Source organism: Somniosus microcephalus, chromosome 4, assembly GCF_052327205.1.
Source record: "Somniosus microcephalus isolate GS21.2 chromosome 4, FLI_Smic_1.0, whole genome shotgun sequence".
Taxonomy (NCBI): domain Eukaryota; kingdom Metazoa; phylum Chordata; class Chondrichthyes; order Squaliformes; family Somniosidae; genus Somniosus; species Somniosus microcephalus.
This window is the reverse complement of record NC_140990.1, coordinates 53490357-53515667: the sequence shown is the minus strand read 5'-3', so window position 1 is coordinate 53515667 and position 25311 is coordinate 53490357. Positions and strand designations below refer to the sequence as shown.

The window sequence follows — 25311 nt, the reverse complement described above, 5'->3', positions numbered from 1 at the left end:
CCTGGGAGTGTTTGATGGGACAGTGTAGAGGGAACATTACTCTGTATCTAACCCGTGCTATACCTGCCCTGGGAGTGTTTGATGGGAGAGTGTAGAGGGAGCTATACTCTGTATCTAACCCGTGCTGTACTTGCCCTGGGAGTGTTTCATGGGACAGTGTAGAGGGAGCTTTACTCTGTATCTGACCCGTGCTGTACCTGCCCTGGGAGTGTTTGATGGGACAGTGTAGAGGGAGCTTTACTCTGTATCTTTCCCATGCTCTACCTGCAATGGAAGTGTTTGATGGGACAGTGTAGAGGAAGCTTTACTGTTTATCTAACTCCTGCTGTACCAGCCCTGGGAGTGTTTGATTGGACAGTGCAGAGGGTGCTTAACTCTGTATCTAACCCCTGCTGTACCAGCCCTGGGAGTGTTTGATAGGATAGTGTAGAGGGAGCTTTTCTCTGTATCTAACCCCTGCTGCACCAGCCCTGGCAGTGTTTGATGGGACACTGTAGAGGGAGCTTTACTTTGTATCTAACCACTGCTGTACCAGCCCTGGGAGTGTTTGATGAGACAGTGTAGAGGGAGTTTTACTCTGTATCTTAGCCCTGCTGTACCAGCCCTGGGAGTGTTTGATGGGAAAGTGTGGAGGGAGCTTTACTCTGTATCTAACCCGTGCTGTACATGCCCTGGCAGTGTTTGATGGAACAGTGTAGACGGATCTTTACTCTGTAGCTAACCCGTGCTGTACCTGCCCTGGGAGTGTTTGATGGGACAGTGTAGAGGGAGCTTTACTCTGTATCTAACCCATGATGTACCTGCCCTGGCAGTGTTTGATGGGACAATGTAGAGGGAGCTTTACTCTGTATCTAACCTGTGCTGTACCTGCCCTGGGAGTGTTTGATGAAACAGTGTAGAGGGAGATTTCCTCTGCATCTAACCCATGCAGTGCCTGCCCTGGGAATGTTTAATGGGACAGTGTCGCGGGAGCTTTCCTCTGTATCTAACCCATGCTGTTCCTGCCCTGGGAGTGTTTGATGGGACAGTATAGAGGGAGCTTTACTCAGTGTCTAACCCGTGCTGTACCTGCCCTGGGACTGTTTGATGGGACAGTATAGTGGGAGCTTTACTCTTTATCTAACCCGTGATGTACCTGCCCTGCGAGTGTTTGATGGGACAATGTCGATGGAGCTTTACTCTGTATCTAACCCATGCTGTTCCTGCCCTGGGAGTTTTTGTTGCGGCAGTGTAGAGGGTGATTTACTCTGTATCTAACCCGTGCTGTACCTGCCCTGGGAGTGTTTGATGGAACAGTGTAGACGGAGCTTTGCTCTGTATCTAACCCGTGCTGTGCATGCCCTGGGAGTGTTTGATGGGACAGTGTAGAGGGAGCTTTACTCTGTATCTAACCCGTGATGTTCCTGCCCTGGCAGTGTTTCATGGGACACTGTAGAGGGAGCTTTACTCTGTATCTATCCCGTGCTGTACCTGCCCTGGGAGTGTTTGATGGGACAGTGTAGACAGAGCTTTACTCTGTATCTAACCCGCGCTGTACCTGCCCTGGGAGTGTTTGATGGGACAGTGTAGAGGGAGCTTTACTCTGTATCTCACCCGCGCTGTACCTCCCCTGAGAGTGTTTGATGGGACACTGTAGAGGGAGCTTTACTCTGTATCTAACCTGTGCTGTACCTGCAAGCACCCAACCTGTCCAAATGAAACTGGAGTTTCTCGGCATCCTCCTCACAGCACACACGCCCACCCAGCTTTGTGTCGTCTGCAACATTGGAGATTTTACATCTAGTCCCCTTGTCTAGATCATTAATATAAATTGTGAATACCTGGGGTCCTAGCACTGATCCCTGCAGTACCCCACCAGTCACTGCCTGCCACTCGGAAAAAGACCCGTTTATTCCAACTCTTTGCTTCCTGTCTGCCAACCAGTTCTCTATCCAAGTCAGTACCTTACCCCCAATCCCATGTGCTTTAACTTTGCACACAAATTTCTTATGCGGGACCTTATTGAAAGCCTTCTGAAAGTCCAAATACACCACACCCACTGGTTCTCCCTTATCTATTCCACCAGTTACATCCTCATAAAATTCCAGTAGATTAGTCAAGCACGATTTACCTTTTGTATATCTCTGTTGACTTTGTCTGATCCTGTTGCTGTTTTCCAAGTGCTCTGCTATTACATCTTTTATAATGGACTCTAGCATTTTCCCCACTACCGATGTCAGGCTTACCGGTCTATAATTCCCTGTTTCCTCTCTACCACCTTTTTTAAATAGTGGGGTTACATTAGCTACCCTCCAATCCATGGGTTCTGTTCCAGAGTTTATCGAGCTCTGGAAGATGACCAGCAATGCATCTACTATTTCTCAGGCCACTTCCTTAAGTACCCTAGGATGTAGATTATCAGGCCCTGGGGATTTATCGGCCTTCAGTCCCATCAATTTTCCTAACACCATTTCCCTACAAATACTGATTTCATTCAGTTCCTCCCTCTCATTAGACCCGATGTTGCCCAACATCTCTGGGAGGTTATTTGTGTCCTCCTTTGTGAAGACAGAACCAAAGTATGTATTTAATTGGTCTGCCGTTTCTTTGTTCCCCATTATAAATTCCCCTGATTCTGACTGCAAGGGACCTACACTTGACTTCACCAATCTTTTTCTCTTCACATATCTATAGAAGCTTTTACAGTCAGTTTTTATGTTCCCTGCAAGCTTACTCTAATATATGCCAATCGGAGCTGTATGCAGTACTCCAATGCAGTCTAGCCAAGGTTCGATACAAGTTTAGCATAACTTCCCTACTTTTCAATTCTATAACTCCAGAAATAAGCCCGAGTGCTTGGTTTGCTTTTTTTATGGCCTTGCTAACCTGTGTCGCTACTTTTAGTGATTTGTGTATTTGTACTCCCAGATCCCTTCGCTCCTCTACACCATGTAGGTTCTTTTTTTCCAAGTAATTTGTGACCTCCTTATTTTTCTTACCAAAAGGTAATACCTCACATTTATCTGTGTTGAAATTATTTTGCAAATTATATGCCCATGTTTCAAGTTTATGTCTCCTTGTAATTTGTTGCAGTCCTCCTCAGTATTGACTGTCACACCCAAATTGGTCTCATCTGCAAATTTAGAAATTTTGTTTTTGTTTCCAAAGTCTAACTCATTGATATAAATTGTGACCAGCAGTGGTCCCAGTGCTGATCCTTGTGGAACTCCACTACCCACCTTCTGCCACTGTGAATAGCTACCTTTACCCCTACTTTCTGCTTTCTGTCTTGCAGCCAGCCAGCTATCCATTCTGCTACTTGTCCCCTGACTCCACATTCTCTGACGTTATTCACTAGTCTATTATGTGGCACCTTATCGAAGGCTTTTTGAAAATCTAGATAAATTACATCTGCTGCATTACCCTTGTCTACTCTTTCAGTTACCTCTTCAAAGAATTCAATGAGGTTGGTCAAGCAAGACTTTCCCTTTTGAAATCCATGCTGACTAATCATTATAATATTTTTGGTTAATCGATGTTCTATTTTCTCCTTTAGTAGGGATTCCAATATTTTTCCTGTCACCGATGTTAAGCTGACTGGTTTATAGCTCCCTGGACATGTTCTATCTCCATTCTTAAATATAGGTATTACGTTAGCTATCCATCAGTCCTCTGGCACTACACCTTGTCCCTAATGTCTTTTTCTGTGAGAAATGTCGAGATGTGAAAGAAGGGAGGAAATCAGACTCAGTCAGAAGGGTTCATAAGAACATAAGAAATAGGAGCAGGAGTAGGCCAATCGGCCCCTCGAGCCTGCTCCACCATTCAATAAGATCATGGCTGATCTGATCCTAACCGCCAATCCACTATCACAGAACCATCTCCTGAATCTAGCAGAATTAGACACATGAAATAGGAGCAGGATCAGGCTACACGGCCCCTGGGCCCGCTCCGCTACCCACAGGGCCATGACCGATCCGAACCTGGACTCATGTCCAAATTCCTACCTGCTCCCCGTAACCCTTAATTCCCTTTACTTCTAGGAAACTGTCTATTTCTGTTTTAAATTTATGTAATGATGTAGCTTCTACAGCTTTTTGGGGCAGCATATTCCATGGACCTACCACCCTCTGAGTGAAGTAGTTCCTCCTCATCTCAGTTTTGAAAGAGCAGCCCCTTATTCTAAGACTATGCCCCCTAGTTCTAGTTTCACCCATCATCGGGAACATCTTCCCCGCATCCACCCGATCCAACCCCTTCACAATCTTATATGTTTCAATAAGATCGCCTCTCATTCTTCTGAACTCCAATGAGTAGAGTCCCAATCTACTCAACCTCTCCTCATATGTCCATCCCCTCATCCCCGGGATTAACTGAGTGAACCTTCTTTGTACTGACTCGAGAGCAAGTATGTCCTTTCTTAAGTATGGACACCAAAACTTTACGCAGTATTCCAGGTGCGGTCTCACCAATACCTTGTACAACTGAAGCAATACCTCCCTATTTTTACATTCTATCCCCCTAGCAATGAAAGCCAACATTCCATTGGCCTTCTTAATCACTTGCTGCACCTGCATACTAACCTTTTGAGTTTCGTGCACCAGGACCCCCAGATCCCTTTGTACTTCAGTACTTTCCAGTTTCTTGCCATTAAGATAATAACTTGCTCTACGATTTTTCCTGCCAAAGTGCATAACCTCACACTTTCCAGTATTGTATTCCATCTGCCAAATCTCTGCCCACTTACTTAGCCTGTCTATGTCCCCTTGCAGGTTTTTTTTATGTCCTCCTCACTCACTACTTTCCCTCCCATCTTAGTATCATCTGCAAACTTTGATATGTTACACTCGGTCCCCTCCTCCAAATCGTTAATATAGATTGTAAAGAGTTGGGGACCCAGCACTGACCCCTGCGGAACACCACTAGTTACTGATTGCCAGTCTGAGAATGAACCATTTATCCCAACTCTCTGCCTTCTGTTAGATAGCCAATCCTCTATCCATGCCAGAATATTACCCCCAATCCCGTGATTTTTTATCTTAAGCAATAATCTTTTGTGTGGCACCTTGTCAAATGCCTTTTGGAAGTCTAAATACATTACGTCCACTGGTTCCCCTTTATCCACCGTTACTTCCTCAAAGAACTCCAGCAAATTTGTCAAACATGACTTCCCCTTCATAAAACCATGCTGACTTTGTCCTATTAATTTTTGATTATCCAAATGTCCTGTTACTGTCTCCTTAATAATGGACTCCAAAATTTTACCTACCACAGATGTTAGGCTAACCGGTCTATAGTTTCCAGATTTCTGGCTACTGCCCTTTTTAAATAAGGGTGTTACATTTGCAGTTTTCCAGTCTGCCGAGACCTTTGCCGAGTCCAGGGAGTTTTGGAAAATTATTACCAATGCATCCACAATCCCTACCGCCACTTCCCTCAAGACCCTAGGATGTAAGCCATCAGGTCCAGGTGATTTATTCGCCTTGAGTCCCATTATTTTACCGAGTACCACTTCCTTAGTGATTTTGATCGTGTTTAGCTCCTCCCCCACCCTTTAGCCCCCTGTTTGTCCAGTGTTGGGATATTCTCAGTGTCTTCTACTGTAAAGACTGATGTAAAATATTCATTCAGTGTTTTTGCCATCTCCATATTTCCCACCATTAATTTCCCGGTCTCATCCTCTAAGAGACCAACATTTACTTTAGCCACCCTTTTTCTTTTTATATAACTATAAAAACTCTTACTATCTGTTTTTATATTTTTTGCTAATGTACTTTCATAATCTATCTTCCCTTTCTTAATCAATCTTTTTGTTATTTTTTGCTGTCTTTTAAAGTTTTCCCAATCCTCTATCCTCCCACTAGATTTGGCTACCTTATATGCCCTTGTTTTTAGTCGAATACTATCCTTAATTTCTTTACTTAGCCATGGATGGCTATCTTTTCTTTTACACCCTTTTCTTCTCAGTGGAATATATATTTTTTGGAAGTTGTAAAATAACTCCTTAAATGTACACCACTGATCATGTATCGTCTTACCCTTTAATCTATTTTCCCAATCCACTCTACTCAATTCCGCTCTCATACCTTCATAGTCTCCTTTATTCAAGCTTAGCACGCTTGTTTGAGATCCAACCTTCTCACCCTCTAATTGAATATGGAATTCAACCATGTTATGGTCACTCATTCCAAGGGAATCCTTTACTAGGACATTTTTAATTAATCCCATCTCGTTACACAGGACCAGATCTAAGGTTGCTTGCCCCCTGGTCGGTTCAGTTACATACTGCTCAAGAAACCCATCCCTAATACACTCAATGAACTCATCCTCAAGGCAGCCCTGCCCAATTTGATTTGTCCAATTAATATGATAGTTAAAATCCCCCATAATTATAGATGTTCCCTTATTACAAGCCTCAACTATTTCCTGATTGATACTCCGTCCAACAGAGTTGCCACTGTTCGGCGGCCTATAGACTACGCCCACTAGTGTTTTTTTCCCCTTATTATTCCTTACCTCCACCCAAACTGTTTCATTATCCTGATCTTTTGACCCAATATCATTTCTCTGTATTACAGTGATTCCTTCCTTTATTAACATAGCCACCCCACCTCCCCTCCCTTCCTTCCTGCCTGTCCTTCCTGATCGTTAAATAACCTGGTATGTTTAATTCCCAGGCATTGTCACCCTGCAGCCATGTTTCTGTAATGGCCACAAGATCATACCCATATGTAGTTATTTGTGCCATTAACTCGTCTATTTTGTTATGAATGCTACGTGCATTCAGATAGAGAACTTTCAAATATGTTTTGTGACACTTAGTTCCTGCTTTTGCCCTTTTTATTACTTTACCTTTTACTCCATACCTTCTGCCCCTTCCTGACACGCTCTGGTTTTTAATTTCCCCACTGCTACCTAAGTCTACGACCTTCTCTGTTGTCATTTTTATTATTTGCTCTCTAGGAACCTCCCCCCGACTAGTTAGTTTAAAGCCCTCTCTACAGCCCTAGTTATATGATCCGCCAGGACTCTAGTCCCAGCACTGGCCAAGTGAAGCCCGTCCCAACGGAACAGCTCCCTCCTGCCCCAGTACTGGTGCCAGTGTCCCAGGAAGCAAAACCCATTTCTCCCACACCAGTCTTTGAGCCACGCATTTAACTCTCTAATTTTATTTGTCCTAGCCAAATTCGCTCGTGGCTCAGGTAATAATCCAGAGATTATTACCCTTGTAGTTCTGCTTTTTAATTTAATTCCTTGAATGAACAATTCATGAGGCTGTTTTGTGACTCGTCTGCATGAGGTTTTAAAAAACATGAAAGCAAAAAGGATGCGTCTAGTGACACTGGCGTTGTCAATAGTGGTTTCTATCCCTAACCCCTAATCCTGACCCCAAACCAGTAACCCCTAATCCTAACCCGTAAGCATAACCACTCACCTCTAATCCTACTAACCCCTTTTCCTGACCCTAATCACTAACCCGTAACCACAACCAGTAACCCCGAAGTGTAACACCTGCCCCGAACCCCAAGACCCCAACCACGAACCCTAAACCATTCAGTGTCAATGGTCATTGTGATGTCACTGGTGATGCAGGTCGGCCGTGTTGTCAACATTCCAAACTGCGGGAAAAGGTCACCAAAGAAACCTTGAAAAGAGCCCGCAGGGAGTGACTTTATTTGAAGAGTAAAGGTTACAGAGTAAAGCACGCAGATTGTCATGGGAAGGAAGGGCTCCTCTTTTCCCCTCTTCTTGCAGTTTACCTCCTCACTGTGAGGCCCAGAGATAATGTTTACAAGGTGTGTGCAGCAGAGAGTGTTGTGTGCTTGTGGTTTATCTAATAATCACTGAGGCAGACAGTTGTGGTTGTAAACAGATCAGGACTACAGGAGGTCAAACAAGACAGGTGCATTCCTGACCAGAATGGCTGGTGGCTCAGTCTCGGGCCCAGTCTGACTTTGTGTCCTTTCTGTTCGGACTCGTCCTTCTCATATTCAACACATATTCCAGGATATGATAGAAATGTTTAAAATGATGAAAGGTGGGATGGGGTAGATAGAATCAGGCTGTTTCCAGTGGTTGAGAGATCAAGACAAGGAGCCATTGATACAAGATTAAATGTAGATTTGGAACAGTGACCAAGAGAACCTTCTTCACACAGAGTTGTGAGGCTGTGGAATTCACTTCCAGGGTCAGTGGTTGGGTGACAAGGTTCTGTGGTGACAAGTGGTCCTCGTGTTTTTATCCAGGACAGGCCTCAGCCCAGTCACTTGCTCCAAATGTTGATGCAATGGTTCAAGCCGAGAGGTGCCAGGGATCTGGAGCAGCAGCAGCTGTAAATAAAATCTAACTGTAAATAATCACTGATATAGTTTATCTTCATTTATTCCTATTTTAATCACTTTTGCTGAATGTGGCCCACAACAAGTGCCAGGATATCGGATCAGACCCACCATAGAAAATGAGTTTGACACCCGAGGTCGACAATGTCAACCGGATTCCCCTCATCCACCAACCTAGCAACTTCTTCACAAAACTCCAGATAGTTTGTAGACGTGACCTTGTTTTCCGGAAGCCGTGTTGAATCTCTCTAACAGCTCCTTCCCTTTCCCCAGTGACCATAAACAGCATCTCTCAGGATCTCTTCAATCATCTTCCCTGTGATTGAGGTCACACTGATGGGCCTGTAGCTCCCCGGCTCTGATCTCTCCCCGATTTGGAAAATGTGAATGACGTGAGCTACCTTCCAATCTCAGGGAACAATCCCTGACTCTATGGAACTGTTGATGATACAGGCAAGGGGCTCACAGAGCACCGTCCCATCTCTTTAAACACCCGTGAGTGGATAGCATCTGGAGCTGGAGCGTCATCTAATTTCAGATTTTATCCAAGATGACAATCCCTTTCTATTTGAATATTGATGATGTTATTTTGTCACCAACACATCCCACAGCTGGAATCTGAGCATCATCCATAGGAGTGTAGACAGATGTGAAATAGTCATTTAACAGCTCTGTCACAGCCTGGGAATCTGTTTCAATCTGTCCTGAACTCCCTTTCAGTGGCCTTAAACCATCTTTAATGGTCTTCTGACTCCTGACGGAGCTGGAAAAGCTTTTACTATTATAACCACAATTGTGCAGCATCTTCTTTTCCAAAGATCTCTGAGCTTCTCTAATGGCTGCTTTTGTCTTCCTCAATTCTGGGTGATATTTGTCCCCATTCTTCTGTAAACTGAATTCATCTTGATCCAAACTAGATTCAATGTAAGACAGTTCTCCCCTAGACCTACGCTGGCCGGTAAAACCCCAGACGGTTCCTCAGTAAGGATACCTCTGGTTCTCGCCATATATTTGTCAGGATACTGAAGCCCAGCTTTCTTACCGTCCACTCCTGGAAGCCCCACTCCCTGAGCCTACAACCTTCAGCAGGGTCCGTGCTGGAGTTCCACAGCGGGAGTGATCCCGGAGTAACTGTCAGGATCACACCCCGTGGATGTTCCAGGTGTATTTTTAGTTATCCTGATGTCTAACACACACACATCAATAAAACAGGGAATTCCTGGAAACACGCTGCAGGTCCTTCTTTATCTGGAGATCAAATGTCTGTTGTATAATTGTACCAGCAGTTAACAGGCTCCTGTGAACTCCTCCATCTGCTATTTTAATGCAGACTTTAACCAATTTATTTAAAATGGGTTAATGCCTGCCTTAAAATGGTAGACTCAGGACTGTCACACAAACATGTTAAAACTACATAGAATAATTACCACAGTCATTCTTAGACTGGAAACTTAAACCTGCCGTTTCACTTTCAGTCAGGAGCAGATCGCAGTTTTACACCAATCTCTGATTTGACAGCACGTTTCCAGCATTCACCGTTGTTCTTCCTGACTCTAAACACAGTTGTAAAGGAGCCTTCTGTTCTGTGTCTAGGAGCTCTGAACCATGGAAGAGAGCGGCTGGGACATATTTCTTACACACCTCGAGATTAACCCACACGGGGACTTTGCTGTCAGTGAAGAGAGATGAGAAATCCACAACAAGGTGTTTAAAACAAAGCTGATTTATTTGACAAATATCCAGAATATTAAACTCCAGCCCAGTTATAGGGGTCATTAACATCAGCGGAAACAAACCCCAACTGTCAGAATGAACATGGTTCAGTCCTGGATGTGATTAACAGCAGAAATAACAGCAGAATCCAACCCCTGCTGTGACTTGTGAACTCGCTGGTGCCTCAGCAGATCATTTCTGCTTTTAAAGCTCTTCTCACAGTCAGAACATTGAAAAGGTCTCTTATTGGTGTGAACAAATTGGTGTGAAGTGAGGTGGGATGAATTAGTGAATCCCTTCCCACACACGGAGCAGGTGAATGGCCTCTCCCCAGTGTGAGTGCGCTGGTGTACAGTGAGTTCTGATGATTGCTTGAACCCATTCCCGCAGTGAGAGCACCTGAACGGCCTCTCCCCAGTGTGAACACGTTGATGGCATGTCAGTTCCCCGGAACTTTTATAGCACTTCCCGCAGTCCGAGCATTTAAAAGGTCTCTCATCAGAGTGAACTCGCTGGTGTGTCAGCAGGTTGGATGAATTAGTGAATCCCTTTCCACACTCAGAGCAGGTGAACGGCCTCTCCCCGGTGTGAGTGCGTTGGTGTCTCAGCAGACCACTTGAACTTTTAAAGCTCAGTTCACACTTAGAACATTTATAAGGTCTCCTATCAGAGTGAACAAGTTTGTGTTTTCGCAGGGTGGAACAATGAGTGAATCCCTTCGCACACACGGAGCAGGTGAACGGTCTCTCCCCAGTGTGAACTCGTTGGTGTGTCAGCAGGCTGGATGACCGAGTGAATCCCTTCTCACACACGGAGCAGGTGAACGGCCTCTCCCCAGTATGACTGCGTTGATGAGTTTCCAGGTGGGATGGGTAATTGAATCCCTTCCCACAGTCCTCACATTCCCACGGTTTCTCCATGGTGCGGGTGTCCTTGCGTCTCTCCAGGTTGGATGATCGGTTGAAGCTTCGTCCACACACACAACACGTGTATGGTTTCTCCCTGCTGTGAATGGTACGATGTTTTTTCAGGCTGTGTAACTGGTTAAAGCTTTTTCCACAGTCAGTGCACTGGAACACTCTCACTCAGGTGTGTGTGTCTCGGTGCTTTTCCAGTCACACTGATGTCTGAAATCTTTTATGAAAATCGTGAAACACCCGCTGTGTGCAGACTGAGAATAAAATCAATGAGTCAATGATTGTCTCTCCTGGTCACTGGGACCCTGAAGCCCCGCCCACTCTCTGTTCCAAGTCAGCCACGCATGCGCCATCATCCTGCCCTGTCCAAGATGGTGGCCAGTGACCCCGCTGACCCGAGCCTGTCACCGCGGGGTAAACCCGGGGCCTGTGGGCTCTTATTCGGGGCCTGAGGCCTACACTGGGTGTTTATGAAGCTTCCCAGCCCACCCGCGGCTCCAATTCCCCCTCCTTCTGTCCCCGGGAGAAAGCCTCACAGCCGCCGCCCCGCAGTTGGATGAAGCCCGGCCCCGGGGGCTGTTATTCGGCTCTAAGGCCGCAGCCCCTTTATTATAAAGCCGGCCTTGTGGTTTATTCTCCTACCGCGTCCGCTCTCCCTCTCCTACCGCGTCCGCTCTGTCCCGACCGCCATCTTCCTCCAGGCGGCCCAGGAACCCGGCTCTACTGCGCCTGCGCACCGGGCCCCCGTCACTCAGATAGGGCGTATTCCCAACCGCGCGGCATTCTGGGTACCCAGAGCCGCCATTGAGGATGTGAAGAAATTCCTGGTAATTGAAACTTTTTTACGCGTATCATCGGCCTGTCCTCTAAATAATACTATGGGTCTTGGGTGAATGGAGCGGTTGAGGAACAGAAGAGGCGCAATTGGACCAGGAGGTGAGGCGAGGAAAACCTTTTTTATTCTTTAACGGGATGTGGGCGTCACTGGCAAGGCCAGCATTTATTGCCCATCCCTAATTGCCCTTAAGGGGGTGGTGAGCCGCCTTTTTGAACCGCTGCAGTCCGTGTGTGAAGGTACTCCCACAGTGCTGTTCGGGAGGGAGTTCCAGGATTATGACCCAGCGACAATGAAAGAACAGCGCTTTATTTCCAAGTCAGGATGGTGTGTGACTTGGAGGGGATGGTGTTTCCATGCGCCTGCTGCCCTTGTCCTTCTAGGTGGAAGAGGTCGCGGGTTATATATTCAAAAATAACCTGGCCGTTGACCTCTCCACCATAATGGCATCACAATCACTATTGCGAGCGGGCACTTTAGGGATCAGTGATAGATGTGAGGACTGTGGTTAGGGTGATACAGTCAGGAGTTGGGGTTAGGGATTATGTTAGTGATTCGGGTTAGGATCTTATGGTTAGGCTACCAAGGCTAGGAGAGGCTCTCTGGAAGATGTGGGGAGCTGGGACTTGCCCATGAGGGTAACCAAATTTATGGGAACTTAAAAATTCTGGAGTAAGACAGGAGAAAAGGCCCAAAAATGGAACAATCGGTAGCAGGAAAATCCATTAGTCTCCTCTTATCATGGAAAACCAAGGAATTGACACACTGTTTAAAACAAAGCTGATTTATTTGGCATATATCCAGAATCAACATCACTAAAACAGATTATCTGGCCATTGTCACACTGCTATTTGTGGGAGCTTGCTGTGCCCAAATTGGCTGTCAGATTTCCTACATTACAACAGTAACTACACTTAAAAAAAAAGTATTTCATTGGCTGTAAAGCGCTTTGGGACATCCGGTGGTCGTGAAAGGCGCTATATAAATGTAAGTCTTTCTTTTCTTTTAATATTAAATTCCACCCCAGTTAGAAGGGTTATTAACACCAGCAGCGTGAACATGGTTCAGTCCTGGATGTGATTAACAGCAGAAAAAACAGCAGAATCCAACCCCTGCTGTCACACGTGAACTCGCTGGTGTGCCAGCAGGTTGGATGACTGAGTGAATTCCTTCGCACACACGGAGCAGATGAATGGCCTCCCCCTCATGTGAACTCGCTGGTGAGCCATAAGGCTGGATGAGCGCCTGAACCTCTTCCCGCAGTGAGAGCAACTAAACGGTCTCTCATCAGTGTGAACTCGCTGGTGTTTAATCAGACTCACAGAGCGTTTAAAGCTTTTCCCGCAGTCCAAGCATTTCAAAGGTCTCTCCCCAGAATGAACTCGTTGATGTCTCGCCAGCTCTGCTGAGCGTTTAAAGCTGTTCCCACAGTCAGAGCATTGAATCGGTCTCTCATCTGTGTGAACACGCTGGTGTTTAATCACTCCCTCTGAACTTTTAAATCTGTTCCCACAGTCACAGCATTTAAAAGGTCTCTCGTCAGTGTGAATACGCTGGTGTTTAATCAGCTCTGCAGCGCTTTTAAAGCTATTCCCACAGTCAGAGCATTGAAATGGTCTCTCGTCAGTGTGAATGAGCCGGTGTCTGATCAATCCCTCTGAACTTTTAAATCTGTTCCCACAGTCAGAGCATTGAAATGGTCTCTCGTCAGTGTGAACTCGCTGGTGATTAATCAGATCTGCAACACATTTAAATCTGTTTCCACAGTCAGTGCAGTTGAAAGGCCTCTCCCCAGTGTGAACTCGCTGGTGTTCAGTGAGATTGGATGAGTGCTTGAATCTCTTTTCACAGTGAGAGCAACTGAATAGTCTCACATCAGTGTGAACTCGCTGGTGTCTAATCAGTCCCTCAGAGCTTTTAAAGTTCTTCTCACAGACAGAACATTTAAAAGGTTTCTCATCAGTGTGAACTCTCTGGTGTCTTATCAGGTGACACGGCCAAGTGAATCCCTTCTCACACACGGAGCAGGTGAACGGCCTCTCCCCAGTGTGAGTGCGTTGATGAGTTTTCAGCTGGGACGGGGAACTGAATCCCTTCCCACAGTACCCACATTTCCACTGTTTCTCCGTGGTACAGGTATCCTTGTATCTCTCCAGGTTGGACGATCGGTTGAAGCCTCGTCCACACACAGAACACATGTATGGTTTCTCCCCGCTGTGAACGGTGTGATGTTTTTTCAGGCTGTGTAACTGGTTAAAGCTCTTTCCACAGTCAGTGCACTGGAACACTCTCACTCGGGTGTGTGTGTCTCGGTGCTTTTCCAGTCACACTGATGTTTGAAATCTTTTCCCACAGACAGAACAGACAAACATTTCTCCTTCCGCATTCAAAGGCCGATGATATTCGGATCCTGATGAATCGAGTGACTGTCAGATCTTGTTGTGATGTTTGGTTTGAGTTTCCTGACTGCAATTTCAGCCTTCAAATACCTGTAAAAGGAGTTTACAAAAGTCATCACTGTAAGTACAGGATAGAAATTCAGAACAGACAATTCTAGTTTCTATGGAACATTCTTTCCTCTCTTGTTCCCCCAAAGCTGTAAATCCCCGTCCCACACACTCTCCCTCCTCCGTGCTGAAATCCAAACCCATCGCACCGTCTCCAACATTTCTTTCCTCCACTCCCAGTTTTCTCCCTCCTTCTGTTCTGGTTGGGTTCAGTTCTACACCTGCTGTGGGGACCTGACATCAGCTGCTGAAACCCTGGTCCGTGCCCGTGTCACCTCCAGACTTCACTACACCAATTCTCTCCCAGCTGGTCTCCTCCTTCGCCCTCTGTAAACTTCAGCTCATCCAAAACTCTTCTGCCATATTTTAACTCGCACCAAGTCCTGTTCACCCATCACCCCTGCGCTCAGCGACCTACACTGGCTCCTGGTCCAGCAGTGCCTCAAGTTTAAAATTGTCATCCTTGTTTCCCAGTAATACACAAAATGAACTGCAATACCCTCATCAACCCTCTCTGTTACTTCATCAAATAACTGAATCAAGTTAGTCAAACACAATTTGCTATTAATAAATCTGCACTGAGTTTCATTTATAACCCCAATATTTTTCAAATGCCAATCAATTTTGTGCCGGATTATTGTCTCTAATAGTTTCCCTTACTGATGTTAAACTGGCTGGCCTGTAGTTGCACGGTTTATCCGTCTCTCGCTTTTTAAACAGGCGTGCAAAGTTAAGGCACATGGGATTGGGGGCAAGGTATTGACTTGGATAGAGAACTGGTTGGCGGACAGAAAGCAAAGAGTTGGAATAAACGGGTCGTTTTCCGAGTGGCAGGCAGTGACTAGTGGGGTACCGCAAGGATCGGTCCTAGGACCCCAGCTGTTCACAATATATATTAATGATCTGGACGAGGGAATTGGATGTAATATCTCCAAATTTGCAGACGACACAAAGCTGGGCGGGAGGGTAAGCTGCGAGGAGGATGTCGGGAAACTCCAGTACGATTTGGACAGGTTGGGTGATTGGGCAGAAACATGGCAAATGCACTATAATGTGGATAAATGTGAGGTTATCCACTTTGGTGGCAAAAACAGGAAGGCAGATTATTATTTGAATGGCAATAGATTGGGAGAAGGGGAAGTGCAAAGAGACCTGGGTGTCCTTGTGCACCAGTCGCTGAAGGTAAGCATGCAGGTGCAGCAGGCGGTTAAGAAGGCAAATGGTATGTTGGCCTTCGTAGCAAGAGGGTTCGAGTACAGGAACAAGGATGTCTTGCTACAGTTGTACAGGGTCTTGGTGAGACCGCACCTTGAGTATTGTGTGCAGTTTTGGTCACCATACCTGAGGAAGGACGTTCTTGCCATGGAGGGAGTGCAGCGAAGATTCACCAGGCTGATACCTGGGATGGCAGGAATGACGTATGAGGAGAGATTGTGTCGATTGGGCTTATACTCACTGGAGTTTAGAAGATTGAGAGGGGATCTCATCGAAACCTATAAAATTCTGTCAGGTCTGGACAGACTAGATGCAGGAAGGATGTTTCTGATGGCCGGGGAGTCCAGAACCAGGGGTCATAGTCTAAGGATAAGGGGTAAGCCATTTAGGACTGAAATTAGGAGGAATTTCTTCACCCAGAGAGTGGTGAACCTGTGGAATTCTCTGCCACAGAGGGCGGTGGAGACCAGTTCATTAAATATATTCAAGAAAGAGTTGGATATGTTTCTTGAGGCTGAAGGGATATGGGGAAAAGGCGGGGACAGGGTACTGAGTTTGGATGATCAGCCATGATCACATTGAATGGCGGAGCAGGCTCGAAGGGCCGAATGGCCTACTCCTGCTCCTATCTTCTATGTTTCTATGTGTGTAATATTTGCAGTCCTCCAGTCCTCTGGTACCACCTCCATATCAAATGAGGATTGGAAGATTGTGGCCAGAGCCTCCTTAATTTCAACCCTTACTGCCCTCAGTAACCTAGAATGCATCCCATCCATCTGGGTGCTTTTTCTACTTTGAGGCCTGCCAACCTGTTAAGTGCCTCCTCTTTATTTTTATACTATGCAAAATCGCTACTATCTCCTCCTTTACTGCTACATTGGCAGCATCCTCTTCTTTAGTAAAGACAGATGCAACGTACTCATTTAGAACCTCAATCATGACCTCTGCCTCCACAAGAATATCTCCTATTTGGTCCTTAACCGCCCCCACCCTTCCTTTGACAACCGTTTTACTATTTCAGGAATTTCTCCCCCCTCAGTGACCTTTACAATGTTACTATCACAGTCTATATTCGGATAATTGAAACCCCCCATTATCACTACACTGTAGTTCCTGCATCTTTATGTAATTTGCCTGCAAATTTGCTTCTCTTCTCCTTCCCACTATATGATAACCTATAGTATCCACCCAGTAGCATAATAGTCCCTCTATTGTTCCTTAAATCTAAACAAATAGATTGTTTTGGACCTCTCGCGTACACCATCCTCTCCAGTGCTATAATACTTTATTTGATCAATACTGCCACCCCATTTTCCTTCCCTGAATATCTGGTAGCTAGGAATATTGAGTTCCCAATCCTCCCCTTGTTTGAGCCAGGTCTCTGTCCTTGCCACTTTATCAGAGTCCCATGTGGCTGCTTGTGCCTGCAGTTCACCAATGTTATTTACCACATCCCGTGCATTTACGCACATGCACTCCAAAGCCATCTTAGACTGCCTCGCATTTGGCTTGTCTGATCCCTCCTATTTCTGAACGATTCTTTACTGATATTTCTCTCTCCCAATTCTCTGTGCACTTTGTTTCACTTCTCTAATGTTCCATCGTGGTGCTCAACCCCTGATGATGGTCAACAACAGTGTTCCTAGCAAGGATCCCTGCAGGACAACACTTCACTTTCTGCCACTCCGAGAAACTTCCCGTAACTTCTAACCAAGGATTTATTTTTTTGTAGCGGAATTTGCGTCCATTCTGCTCACCGGCCCTTAAATCTAAACAGCCTGATCTTAGCCAACTTGTAGATTGTCCATACTGCAGGTCCGGACACTGATTTTTGAAAATTATTTATTCATTCATTTTTGTTATTGCCCCCTCCGGCCCAAACTTCGATGTGAGAAAAAAAATCTGTTCCCCAATTGGGGCGTTCAATGGCGGTGCATTAACCCAGAATCCCCCGGGCGGGGGAAAGTGCCCTATCAATGACGACAGGAGCCCAGTGCGGCGGCGCAGTAACTGGATGTGCTCTGAGCATGCGCAGTGCGAGTGGTGGCGATGGATTGAGTGGAACAGGCGGGTCAGCGGCCGGGAGCCAGATGGAAATTGTGGACGCAGGGGACGGATTGGACCCGCGAGTGAGTTTAAAAGATTTATAAAAACCTGGTGTAGACCTGAGGCCCCGAATAAGAGCCATAGGCCTCGCGTTTCCCCGGTTACAGGCCCGGTCAGTGACCGACCGGGTGATCTGGGTCAATGGCCGCCATCTTGGACAGGGCGGCTCTCATGGCGCATGCGCGGTACTTTGTGCATGTACAAAGAGTGGGCGGGGCTTCAGGGTCTCTGTCAGTTTGATTGGTCCACATGTTTCTCCCTTGATTGGTCCACATGTTTCTCCCATATTAGTGGCCCCTGAAAGGGAGCCTTGTTGGGCTGATACTTGTTTGGCGACCCTGGGGCAACCCAGTCTCACCCTATTGGTCCATTCAAAAAGGCCCAGTGACCAGCAGAGAAAATCAGCAGCTCATTGATTTTATTCTCACTCTGCACACAGCGGGTGGAGAACTGAACCCAACCAGAGTAGAGGGAGGGGGAAAACTGGGAGTGGAGGAAAGAAATGTTGGAGATGGTGCGATGGGTTTGGATTTCAGCACAGGGAGGAGGGAGAGTGTGTGGGACGGGGATTTACAGCTTTGGGGGAACAAGAGAGGTTCGGCCTCAACTGGAGTATTGTGTCCAATTCTGAGCACCGCATTTTAAGAAGGATGTGCTTTAGAAATGGTGCAGAAAAGATTTACAAAAATCGTTCCAGTGATGAGGGATGAGGGACTTCAGTTATGTGGATAGACTCGAGAAGCTGGGGTTGTTCTCCTTAGAGCAGAGAAGGTTGAGAGGAGATTTGATGGAGGTGTTCAAAATCATGAGGGTTCTGGACAGAGTAGATAGAGAGAAACTGTTCACATGGCAGAAGGGTCGAGAACCAGAGGACACAGATTTAAGGTGATTGGCAGAAGAACCAAAGGCGACATGAGGAAAACCTTTTTGACTCAGCGAGTGGTTAGGATCTGGAATGCACTGCCTGAAAGGGTGATGGAGGCAGATTCAATCATGGCTTTTAAAAGGGAATTGGATAAGTACCTGAAGGAAAGGAATTTGCAGGGTTACGGGGAAAGGGTGGGGAGTGGGACTCGCTGAAGTGATCTTGCAGAGAGCCGGCACAGGCTCGACGGGCCGAATGGCCTCCTTCTGTGCTGTAACCATTCTATGATTCTATAAAATATTAGAAAGTTTGTGCCACAGAAGCATGGGGTTTATCTGCTTTTATTGATGAATTTAAAAAGTCCCTATTCTGAGCCAGTGTGATGTGAGACAAAGAGCCTTGTGTCCAATAAGGGGAATAAAGGCCCACGGCCTCCCCTGGCCCCGGGCCCCGAACAAGGGACTGGAGAAACTCGCTGCCCTGCGGATCAGACAATCAGCCGGCGCCAGTCCCGCCCCTCGGGTTCCCCGATTGGTTGGAGGACCCGCCGCCAGCTCGCTCCTCCAGCCCCGCCCCGCTCGCTCCCTATTGGTCAGAAGCTCCCATCAATCAGGCCGTGGGCCCGGGTCACGTGTCCCCGAGGAGATCACGTGCTCCGTCCAACTGACTGCGCTCGGTCCAGGGCCTCGCGGACTCTCAGGTTTTTCTATTTCTCTTTATTCTCTCCCAATCCACCCTTCCCCCCACCCCGCGCGATTCTCCACCCAATCGGAGCGGAGAAAAACTCACTTTGCGTCACCGATCGCAACTCTGTAACCGACACCAAGGCCTTTCCCGGAATGCCCCGCGCCGACTCCGTTCGACAGGATCTGAGTGCGCAGGCGCAGCTCCGAGTGGGGGAGGGGTGTTGGTGTTCTCTGGGCATGCGCGGTTATTACCCATGGTGACCGGGAGGGGTTGCTGTGCCGCACTCGGCCCAAACCGCCAATGAAGTGACGTCACTGTTGTAAGCGCGGCAGCCAATTAGCGCACAGCAAGACTGAGGATAAAGATTGGCCAGGACACGGGGAATGCTCCCCTGCTCTTCTTAGAAACGGGGCCTCGATTTAATTTTCACTTTGCCTCCAATTTCCACCCTTCCCTCACCTTCACATGGTCCATCTCCGACTCTTCCCTTCCCTTCCTCGACTTCCCCGTCTCCATCTCTGGGGATAGGTTATTGACCAAGATTCACTACAAGCCCACTGACTCCCACAGCTACCTGGACTACACTTCCTCCCACCCCGCCTCATGTAAGGACTCTATTCCATTCTCCCAGTTTCTCCGTCTCGGCCGCATCTGCTCCGACGATGCCACCTTCCACACCAGTGCTTCCGACATGTCTTCCTTTTTCCGCAACCGAGGATTCCCCTCTACCGTGGTTGACACGGCCCTCGAACGTGTCCATTCTATTTCCTGCACTTCTGCTCTCACCCCTGCCCCTCCCTCCCGGAACCACGATAGTGTTCCCCTTGTCCTCACCTTTCACCCCACCAGCCTCCACATTCAACGGATCATCCTCCGCCATTTCCGCTACCTCCAAAGTGATCCCACCACCAAACGCATCTTCCCCTCCCCTCCCCTTTCAGCATTCCGTAGGGACCGCTCCCTCCGAGACACCCTAGTCCACTCCTCTATCACCCTCAACAGCCCTTCCCCTTCGCCTGGCACCTTCCCGTGCAAGCGCAGGAGATGCAACACCTGCCCCTATACCTCCCCCCTTCCCACTGTCCAGGGCCCCAAACACCCCTTCCAGGTTAAACAGCGATTTACTTGTACTTCTTACAATCTAGTATACTGTATTCGCTGCTCATGAAGCGGTCTCCTCTACATTTGGGAGACCAAACGCAGATTGGGTGACCGCTTTGCGGAACACCTCCGTTCAGTCCGTAAGGGTGACCATGAGCTTCCGGTCGCCTGTCATTTTAATTCACCGCTCCATTCCCACTCGGACCTCACCGTCCTCGGCCTCTTGCATTGTTCCACGGAAGCTCAACGTAAACTCGAGGAACAGCACCTCATCTTCCGATTAGGCACTTTGCAGCCTTCCGGACTCAATATCGAGTTCAACAATTTCAGATCATAACCTCGGCCCCTATTACATTTTTACTTATAATTTTTTCCACCCCTTTGTTTTGGGTCTTCCTTTCCCCCCCCCCTTTCCTTTTTTTTCTCTCTCCCACCTGGCAGCTGTCTCTTATCCTGCCAGTACACTTCACACCTAATCTCAGCCGGCTTTTGTCTCCACTGGCCTATTACCATCTCGCCTGGTTTTGAATACCTCTTAATGTCTCTTTTACTTCTTTTGTTCTATCGCAGTCTTGCCTTTCGATCTATTTCATTTCCTTTCCAGTTTTGAAAAAGGGTTTCGACCCGAAACGTCAACTCTAATTTCTCTCCACGGATGTTGCCTGGCCTGCTGAGTTTTTCCAGCATTTTCTGTTGTTACCTCGATTTAATATCTCCTCTGAAGGACAGCACCTCTGACAGTGCAGCCCTCCCTCAGCACTGCACTGGAGTGTCAGCCTAGATTTTGGTGCTCAAAGTCCCTGGAGTGGGACTTCAATCCACAACTATTCTGACTCAGAGGTGCGAGTTCTACCCACTTTTTTAAATTATTAATATACTTTATTGAACATTAAAAACATTTACAACATCGTGATCATTTCATTGTATCATACAAATCAATTCCGCCGCTCTGCACAGCCATTCCGCCAGGACATTTTAACATCAAAACCTGAAGCTTAATTTGTCCCCTGTAACATATATTAATCGATTGTACTTTAAAAATTGATTGTAATATCTTCGGAGTTGTCCGGGATATATGTGCAACACTCTGCTCCGATTAGGGCACATGTTCCACCCTTCTCCGCTAGCAGATAATCTAGAGCCATTCTATTTTGTAAGGCAACTGTGCGTATTGCCACCATCTCATTGTTAATTTTACTCAGTGACTCAGCCGTATCATTGGCTACTTCCTCAAGAATCGAGGCTACAAACCGAATTTCTTCTATTGCCCTGGCTGTTCCATACCCGGGGAATAGGATAGCGAAGAATTGTTCTGTTTCAGTAATAGCTCTTTTGGATCGATAATGATGATTCGCTAGAGAGGGCAAGTGATGAATGTATGGCACCACATATGCCAGGTAACATGATCCTGTCCAGCCCCGTGGCAACCAGGGGTATGCCTTGTGGCCACAAATAAAGTATGTCCCATTGTACGAGGTGGTTTTATCAACATCAAACCCTGCAGATACCAGGGAATAGTTGAAAGTACCTGTCTGGTGGGCGTTTGGGACTTGCAGTGTACAACCATAATACTGAGGGGACGGGTAACGGGGAAACCTAAGGGGAAACCCGTTAGCAGTACCAGTTACTGTAAAATTATACGTGCACCGACTAGTGCCTACGAATATCCCCCTAGCCAAATTCCTTACTAAACATATTGTCCCCGGTAGCCTTTCCATACCTGTGGCCTTAGTGAGGGTGAGGAAGGGAGGCTGTTGGGAGCGGTCGTACTTTGGTTGGTACCACCCTTCGAAGGTGTTCATATAATATCCCCCTGCTTCCCAGGGCTTTGCAGATATTGGGTAAAATGACAAAGTAGACATTGCCTGGCTTTTTCCGTCTGTTGACGCAGACGCAACTCTTATCATCCTGGGGGATTGGCGTGTGCCATTCTGATATATATACCACTCTGCTACTTCTGACAGATTAAGTGGGACAGATCTAAGAGGAATCCCTCCCTTAGAGTGGATGGGGATTTGGGTACAGACCCAACAACTGGAGAGATTTTTCATTTTGGCATAAGTGTATGACATGTACAAAAAGGTGTTTTTATGTAAATCCCTAGGTACTCGTTTAGGCCCCTGTGGTGCCGAGGATAGGCTCAGAAATAAGCAACTGACTAAAATAACTGCATACAGCATTATGGCAAACTCAGGGTTAACAGTTCAGGTTCCAGTCTCTAGGGCTCTCTTAACATGGGATGCGTGGATCCAGGCTTTCTTTCCTTGATTAACAGCTGCCTGGGTGGTTAACAAAACTCGGTAAGGCCCTTCCCACTTAGCACCCAAAGGTTCTTTATGGATCTTTTTCACGTAAACCCGAACTCCCGGTACAATGTCGTGTCCTCCTTCTGGTGGATCTCCCCAAGCTGCCGATACCTGTCGGGAAGCAGAACTAATAGCATCTGTTAGGTTTTGACAATAGGATAATAAAGTGTCACTCATTAAGTGGACATCAGCTTTCCGTAAATCAATAGCTCCTGGCAGCGACATGGGTCTTCCTGTTATAATTTCAAATGGACTCAGACCAGTAGTTCGATTCGGGGTTGCTCTAATACTGCACAGGACCATTGGTAGTGCCTGAGGTCAGGGTACTCCTTCCTGATGGTATTTGGCAAGCCATTGCTTCAGAGTTCGGTTCATTCTTTCCACTTGACCTGATGATTGCGGATGGTTAGGGCAGTGTAGATCCCATGTAATATTCAGCAGTCTACTGACCTCCCTGCAAACAGCTCCTGTGAAGTGGGTTCCCTGATCAGAGTCAATGCTCGCCGGGACTCCCCATCTGGGAATGTAATCCTTACACAGTACTTCAGCCGTATGGTTGGCTGTTGCTCTTCTGGTTGGAATAGCCTCTATCCATCTAGAGAATTTGTCCACAATTACCAGAACGTCAGTATACCCTGAACATGGGGGAAGGGATATATATAATCGACTTGCAGATGTTGGAACGGTCCGGCAGGGGGCCTCAGTTGGGGCATTACAGTGATAGGTCCAGGATTATTTTTCTGGCATACCACACAGCGGTCTGCTACCAGCTGAGCATGTTTTCTAAATCCCCGGCCCCACCAGCTCTTCTGGAACCTTGCTGTCATCTGCTGTGGAGCCAAGTGTCCCCATGAGTGGATCTGTTGGGCTAAATAAGGCATCAGCGCCTGTGGTGCAACTGGCTTGTCAGTCTCTCTCTCTCCAGACACCATCTTCACATAGCTTAATTCCTGCCTCAATCCATGTCCATTTTTCCTCTCGGGAGCACTCGCTCTGCATTGTCTGTAAGTCTTGTGTCAGAGTCCTGAGTGCTTTCAATCTGCACATCTGTGTTGTCTCCTCTGGGGGAGTGTACTGTGAGGCGGCTTCTTTAGCTGCCTGATCGACTAAGGCAGTTCCCTGTGCCGCTGCAGTGTTTTCCTTCGTATGGGCTTTACACTTCCCGAGGTAATTGTATGGCTTCTAACAGGTCCCGGACTTCCTTCCCATTCCGGATAGGTGTACCGGTGGCCGTTAGAAATCCTCTCTTACGCCATAACTGACCAAAATCGTGAGCGACCCCAAAAGCATAACGCGAATCTGTAGACATTAGCTGTCTGTCCTTTTGCTATCCAACATGCTTCTGACAGAGCCCGTAACTCGGTCTGTTGGGCTGATGTTCCTGCTTGTAAACATCCTTTAGCCACTACCTCATCTAGGGTTGTAACTGCCCATCCTGCTTTCCTGATGCCATTGACAACAAAGGAGGAGCCGTCTGTAAAAAGAATAAAGTCTGGATTGTGCAGAGGTTCTTCAACTGCTAGTGCTGCCTCTTCTGTTTCTTGTAAAATCTCCCCACAGTCATGTTCTTCTTGCTCCTCAGCCAGTGGGAGCATAGTCGCGGGATTTACCGGACTAGCCCGAACAATGTGTAAGTTAGGAGCTTCCAAGACTGCAGTCCAACGGCTCCACCTAGCGGCCGTAACTTGAGACACCTTATTCATAGACAACAAAATATGTACAGTGTGGGGACACTTAACAATCAGCTTTTGGTCGAGGACTAAACCTGCGGTGGTAATTACTGCTCGACATGTAAGCTTTCAGGGAACATAAAAACTGACTGTAAAAGCTTTTATAGATATGTGAAGAGAAAAAGATTGGTGAAGTCAAGCGTAGGTCCCTTGCAGTCAGAATCAGGGGAATTTATAATGGGAAACAAAGAAATGGCAGACCAATTAAATACATATTTTGGTTCTGTCTTCACAAAGGAGGACACAAATAACCTCCCAGAGATGTCGGGGAACATAGGATCTAATGAGAGGGAGGAACTGAAAGAAATCAGTATTTGTAGGGAAATGGTGTTAGGGAAATTGATGGGATTGAAGGCCGATAAATCCCCAGGGCCTGATAATCTACATCCTAGGGGACTTAAGGAAGTGGCCCTAGAAATAGTAGATGCATTGCTGGTCATCTTCCAAAATTCTATAGACTCTGGAACAGTACCCATGGATTGGAGGGTAGCTAATGTTACCCCACTATTCAAAAAAGGTGGTAGAGAGAAAACAGAGAATTATAGACCAGTAAGCCTGACATCGGTAGTGGGGAAAATGCTGGAGTCCATTATAAAAGATGTAATAGCAGAGCACTTGGAAAACAGTGACCGGATCGGACAAAGTCAACATGGATTTACAAAAGGTAAATCCTGCTTGACTAATCTACTGGAATTTTTTGAGGATGTAACTGGTAGAATAGATAAGGGAGAACCAGTGGATGTGTGGTATTTGGACTTTCAGAAGGCTTTTGATAAGGTCCCGCATAAGAGATTAGCGTGTAAAGTTAAGGCACATGGGATTGGGGGCAAGGTACTAACTTGGATAGAGAACTGGTTGGCAGACAGGAAGCAAAGAGTTGGACTAAACGGCTCTTTTTCCGAGTGGCAGGCAGTGACTAGTGGGGTACTGCAGGGATCGGTCCTAGGACCCCAGCTATTCACAATATATATAAATGATGATCTAGACGAGGGAACTAGATGTAATATCTCC

The 25311-nt window shown here is 46.8% G+C and overlaps 3 protein-coding genes across 3 annotated transcripts in view; 1 reads left to right on the top strand and 2 right to left on the bottom strand.

Moving 5' to 3' along the window:
- Nucleotides 1-10025: 10025 nt before the first annotated feature.
- On the bottom strand, nt 10026-11652 carry LOC147118896 (uncharacterized). Its single transcript, XM_085984662.1, has one exon. The coding sequence runs from the start codon at nt 10949-10951 to the stop codon at nt 10139-10141; it is 813 nt and encodes a 270-aa protein (XP_085840788.1). The 5' UTR covers nt 10952-11652; the 3' UTR covers nt 10026-10138.
- An 899-nt stretch (nt 11653-12551) lies between these two features.
- LOC147118895 (uncharacterized) lies at nt 12552-17788 on the bottom strand. The gene is made up of 2 exons (XM_085984656.1): nt 17660-17788; nt 12552-14272 (listed from the first exon to the last, which is right to left on the bottom strand). Exon 2 carries the CDS (start codon nt 13979-13981, stop codon nt 12902-12904), a length of 1080 nt encoding a protein of 359 aa, XP_085840782.1. The 5' UTR covers nt 13982-14272; nt 17660-17788; the 3' UTR covers nt 12552-12901.
- Nucleotides 17361-25311, top strand: part of LOC147118894 (uncharacterized) — a 31999-nt gene continuing 24048 nt past the window's right edge. The window contains exon 1 of the mRNA XM_085983989.1: nt 17361-17634. The gene's annotated coding sequence lies outside the window, so the exon portion shown is untranslated. The remainder of the gene's footprint in view (nt 17635-25311) is intronic.

What these genes read in the sequence shown, in the direction of transcription:
- LOC147118896 (XM_085984662.1), bottom strand. Translation starts at nt 10,951, where the DNA reads ATGGAGAAACCGTGGGAATGTGAGGACTGTGGGAAGGGATTCAATTAC.
- LOC147118895 (XM_085984656.1), bottom strand. Translation starts at nt 13,981, where the DNA reads ATGTGTTCTGTGTGTGGACGAGGCTTCAACCGATCGTCCAACCTGGAG.